This window comes from Orycteropus afer, unplaced genomic scaffold (assembly GCF_000298275.1).
Source record: "Orycteropus afer afer isolate SDZICR_OR568_19922 unplaced genomic scaffold, OryAfe1.0 scaffold00029, whole genome shotgun sequence".
Lineage (NCBI taxonomy): Eukaryota > Metazoa > Chordata > Mammalia > Tubulidentata > Orycteropodidae > Orycteropus > Orycteropus afer.
The window spans coordinates 5,639,806-5,645,547 of NW_006921616.1; the positions used below are offsets into that span (position 1 = coordinate 5,639,806).

At 38.3% G+C, this 5,742-nt stretch overlaps 1 protein-coding gene across 1 annotated transcript in view; it reads right to left on the reverse strand.

The window, feature by feature from the left end:
• The window catches only part of PHLPP1 (PH domain and leucine rich repeat protein phosphatase 1), a gene marked incomplete at its 5' end in the record, with an annotated part of 364,409 nt that overhangs the window by 147,590 nt on the left and 211,077 nt on the right, over window positions 1-5,742 (reverse strand). Inside the window, 2 exons of the mRNA XM_007935540.1 lie at window positions 2,216-2,311; window positions 5,114-5,174. Of these exons, the coding sequence (XP_007933731.1) occupies window positions 2,216-2,311; window positions 5,114-5,174 (157 nt within the window). The remainder of the gene's footprint in view (window positions 1-2,215; window positions 2,312-5,113; window positions 5,175-5,742) is intronic.

The following is a 5,742-nucleotide window of genomic DNA, read 5'->3' on the forward strand; positions in this document are numbered from 1 at the left end:
GGTGAAACCTTTCTTCAACTGTTTTCATTAGTAGCAGCCTATTTTCACTGGTGCTATTCCTCTTCTGAAAGGGATGAACACACGACTGGATGGACAGGCTGTATGTGTACAGACACGAATGCTCTATACTGCCCACAGGGCACATTTCCGACGGCTTTCGGTGAGGGATGTTCTGGGTCACCTAAATGCTCAACCATTCTATGTAACACCCCAGGGCAGAAAGCATTTTCAAACGGGTGACTGAATGTATAGGTAGAACGCATGGCTGAGGCACAAAGAAAAACCAGCGGAGCCTCGCAGGAGTTGAACTCTAACTCCGATTGCGTTTATAGCAACTACATTCTAACTCAGTGCTGTCCAGCAGAAACAGTGCCAGATTTCCCAATAAGCAAGGAAAACCCATACTTGAGCTTATTTACAACTGTATTTTTATGCAAAACACATGCGTCATACAGAATTTGCAAACCATGCCACCTCCTCGTCCGTCAGTTTCCCATGTGCACCATGCATACTATATGCACGGGCATGCTATTTACGTGAGTGTCATATGTCGGAAGAAAACACAGTAATCTGTAAGCAAACAATCTCACATCGTCTCACCTCATCTAAGATGCTGCTTCTAGGGCGGCTGGCATCTGTCTCTCTTCCAATCCCTTTTTTCAAATTTACATTTTCTGACAGGGTTGGAGTACCCAGCAGACAAGGTAAGCCCAGGTTTACCTGTGCTTCCTTACCAACCTTCAGTGAACAATTTCATCACATCTTTAATGTGTTCACTACAGATTAGTAAGTAAGCACAAGTAAGCCCATGCTTACTTTACTTTTGGGTAATCTGTCCCTGACTGGAAATAGAATGTCAGCCACATTGTAATTTAAGATTGTCTAAATATGTAAAAGGAGAAAGGTGAATTAATTTTTAGTCTATCTTACCTAACCATGTATTATTTCAACATGCGATAAATGTAGAAGACTGTTAAAGAGATATTTTACGTCCACTTCTCAATTAGGACTGGTCATATCTCAAGGCTCAGTGGCCACAGGTGGCAAGGGGCTACCATACTGGATAGTGCAACTGCCAAGTCTACCACACATGTGTATTCATCATTCTTATTCTTTACAAGAAAACAGACAAATATCACTGATGTATCTTTAAGGACTATGCCTCTAAGGTAAAGATTTACTCTAAAATGGTGACATACTTTTAATAAAATGTATTTGGTATTTTTGACTGCACACAGTCAGGTGAACAATGGACTTCCTCTACTCAATGACGACTGACAAGAGTGGAAACAGTCAAACCTGAGCTGTCTGAAATGGTAGCAATGAGCCCCAAGTGGTTATCTAAATTAAAATTAATTAAAATTAAAAATTCAGTTCCTCATTCACACTAGTCACATTTCAAGTCCTCAACAGCTACATGTGCCAGTGGATTCCATACTGGGGCACCCTCACAGAAAGCTACATGGGGCAGTGCTGAGACAGACTGCCGTACTGGGGCACCCTCACAGAAAGCTACATGGGGTGGTGCTGAGACAGACTGACGTGGACAGTCACAAACAGTTCAACAACACTTTGAGCCACCATCAGTCAACTCACAGACATGATGCCCATCTCATCCGTGGACAGGCATCACATGGCTGCTTAGCAATCTTACAATTAAAGCAAAAACTATGAAATAAAAATAACATGGGGGGGATTAAAGAGGACAAAGAAGTTCTGGGTTTTCTACTCCACATTTCACACCAAGAAAAATAAAATCTAGTTTGTTCTTCTAGCAATCTAATAACCACAAATACTTTTTTCAAAATTATGTTTGAGGGAAAACAAATATTTGTATGAGGTGAGCTTAAGTCAATGGATAAAAGCAGTAGATTCTGAAAGGATTAAGATCCCAGAGGTGAACCAATCATATTACTTGCCCCGTCTGTGGACATTTTGGGGGCCTCATTTGAAGATGCCCACCAAGCACCATCCTTTGCCTGGCTGTGAAAAGCCTGCCTGATAATCAAAGCTGCACTGTACTTTTCATGCATGAAGACACTTTGTAACTTGCAGACACCACATGAGGCAAAAGACACCAAATATGACTCTAAAACAAACTCTTTTAGGTGTTCATAATTACAAGTTGGAACATTACAACATGGAACCAGTATTATTAATGTTTTTCAATTGCTTAGCTAATTTTAGATTCATTCATTTGACCTGCAATACTCACCGTGTAGGCAGCTCACATATCCGATTATGGCCAATATCCAAAACTTCCAGCTTTCGGCTTTCACATATCCACTCAGGCACGTTTTCTAAACGATTCCTAGACACAAGAATATAAAAGGGTTGTTTTTTAAAATTTTTAATTGGATTTGGCCTAAAATGTGGTTTAAAAATAATAACAAAGAATAAGTAAAATTTCAAATGAAAAACCAAACTATAGTCAGTATACAGCAAAAGGATATGTGAGTTCATTTTAATCTAGAAGCCAGATGAATAGCGGTAAGAGAAAAGAAAGAAAGAAAACACAGGGAAGGCCATTAGTTCTATCATTTGCATTACTTCTAACATGTAAAAGGCTGGTTCCCAGAAGTACTCACCTAAACAATTTATAGACCCAGGCAGGTTTAGGGGAGCACGCCTTATATGGGAACAGACATAAGTACATACACGCACACATGCGCGCACACACACACTCTCTAGTTAAGTCAACAGTCAAATGGTATAAAATAGTTTTATTTTCCAATTGCATTTTACCCTTAACATTCAAATACTTTCCAATTCTACTGGGCTTCATGAAAACACATTCAGACATAATTGGGACGTGCGAGAAGCAATTTAATGATGGCAGCAGTAAGGACGTGCACTGGCAATTAATTTAAAAAATTGTCATCAAGTTGACTCTGACTTTTGGTAACTCCATGTATCACAACACTGCAGGGTTTTCAAATACTCAAGGTTATAAACACTTGATGAAATTTACATGGGCATTAGATGGTAAATATAATTACCAGACACATGTGAACAGAAGTAATGGCGACTTTAATTATTAAATGAATGAATAGTAAACTTACACAAACTTACTGTATCGGAATGTTTCCATACATAGCCTTTTAATTTCTTTTTAAAAATATGTGAAGCAATCAGGCACAAAGAATGTAAGAAGCTAAGATACAGTGTGTATGTTGTAATATTTTACAAACAGATGAACGATTCTGTAAAAATATGCTTGAGACAAGGACTATACAATGTTAGAGCCAAAGTAAAAACAGGCGTGATTTTATGTGGTAGAATTATGTGAGACTTAACATTATGTTCTTTAATTGTGCTACTTCATCAACTTTTCAATTGAAATATAGAATCAGAAGGTGTTCTTTTCTGCTTACTGTTTCTATAGGCACATGGGGTTCCAGCTCTGAAGCTGTAATGACAGACTCACTTAATGATTTTATTTTATAGTTATTAACCTCTAAAGCCCCTCAGAAAGACTGGAGAATAAAGGTATCCCTCAGTGTAAGCAGCCTAAATATACAGAAATCAAAACTCCAGTAAGCGATAGAATCACCAGGAACTTTGAATTTGAGGAACTCTAAAGACCTAATAAAGGGGCTCTCTTTAGGTGCAATAGTTAAGGCATTTGGCTGCTAACCAAAAAGTTGGTGGTTCGAACCAACCAGCAGCTCTGTGGAAGAATGATAAGGCACTCTGCTTCCATAAAGATTTACATCCTTAGAAACCCAGTGGGGGTAGTAGCTATGAGTTGCAATTGATTCAATAGCAGTGAGTTTTAAAGACCTCGTGAGCAGCTCTGGTGGTTCTGTGGTTAAAGTGTTGGGCTGCTAACCAAAGGTTCAAACCCACCAGCTTCTCCAAGGGAGAAAGATGAGGCAATCTGTTTCTGCAAAGATTTACAGCCTTGGAAACCTTGGAGGTCGCTTGATGTCAAAATTGACTTGACGGCAGTGGGTTCTGGTTTGGTATGAAGTGCAACTCTTACAGGATTTTATAATTTTATAGTTACAAATATGTAATAAAATTAAAATAGCAATATTTCTTAGAATTACTAAATAATGACACATTCTTTCATAATTATAATTGAGAACCTTGGAGGTCGCTTGATGTCAAAATTGACTTGACGGCAGTGGGTTCTGGTTTGGTATGAAGTCCAACTCTTACAGGATTTTATAATTTTATAGTTACAAATATGTAATAAAATTGAAATAGCAATATTTCTTAGAATTACTAAATAATGACACATTCTTTCATAATTATAATTGAGTACCTTACTAAAATAACCAAGTTAGGGTATTTTTATGACAAGAGGCAAATTCTGTGCATGACAAATGACAAGGTAACTATAAAGGTGACTGCTGTTTAACAAACGTCCGAGTGGGCCTGCAGCAACGGTTCAGCAGTTGTCACTCTGAGGGAGCCACACACTCCCATGTGCTCTGACTGTACAAACCATTTTGGGTATTTCCTTTGGAATTACCTTCAAAGTGAGTTTCCATTTCAGAGTGTTAAAATTATTGAAGTTTAATTTATGTAAATAAATGCTACAGGCAAAGTCACACTTAACTGTGTGCCTTCATGAAAAAGTCACTGTGACATTTGTGGGAACAGGTACAAACAAGACAAACTGCAGAGGGAGTTCATATACTAAAGTGGATGTCTGCACATTCCTGAATAAACTCAGAGAACTGAGCAGGATCCACAGAGGCCCTATTTTGGGAAGCTTAAGCACTATTTTTTAGTCTCTTTTATGCCAAATTTCACACAACGAAAACCAGATCTAGTTTTTCTTTCCAGCAATTTAACAATCACAAACACTCTTTTTCAAAATCATGTTTAAAGGAAAATATAACAAAATAACAACGAAAGGGGGAGAAAAATCAAAGCAGCACAGTACAACATGGTTTTTGAAAAGGAACTTTCATCATTTCAAGTAAAGACAATACGTGGTTAATAAGTTCCAGAGCTACTGGACCTTCTAAGACCTCTGGCCCTGAATTTACTAATCATTTCAGCCCAACCCTGGTGTTCTAAACTGGGGACACTTTGATTTTTCTGGTTTGAACCATGGTACACTCGAGATTCTAAAGTGTTCTAAGATTTGACTCCTTACCTTGAAATATCCATGTAGGACAGATGACTTGGAACTGGATAAACATCAAGTTGGACAAGTTCTAAAAGGGGGGGAAAAAAAACAAAACCCACAAAAACACAAAACATTACTATTCAAGTGAGACAGAGTCTACTTGTATGGAGAATCTGTGCTTTATCCCCATTGTCTGCCCAGTTTAGGAAGCACAATGTATCCACTTGTTCAACTTTGAAACTACGGGAAAGTAGAGAACCAACTAATTTAATCACAAGGTCTTATTCAGGGACTGAAATGAATCATCCATTCTACTCTCCTACCTCTTCCCCATCTACTTACTGTGGCTCTCCTCTTGTTAGGCACACTAAATTATATCTTGAAGATGAACTGAATGTACACTGTCTTTCAATATTTAGGGTTCCTTCTGTAAAACCAAATGCATCCTGGCTTTCTGGCCTTCTTCACTCTACTGAACCAGCATTCCTGAGGGTCATGAATGACTTACTCTACTCAAATCTGTTAATACTTTCTCAAACCTTTCTGTATGAAACATGATACCACAGTCCACTGATGGCTGCATTTCTAGGGCAGGTAGTTTCTAGATGTCCAGCTGTCTCTCCAAATTCTTAACAAGTAATTCACTAGTTCAACTC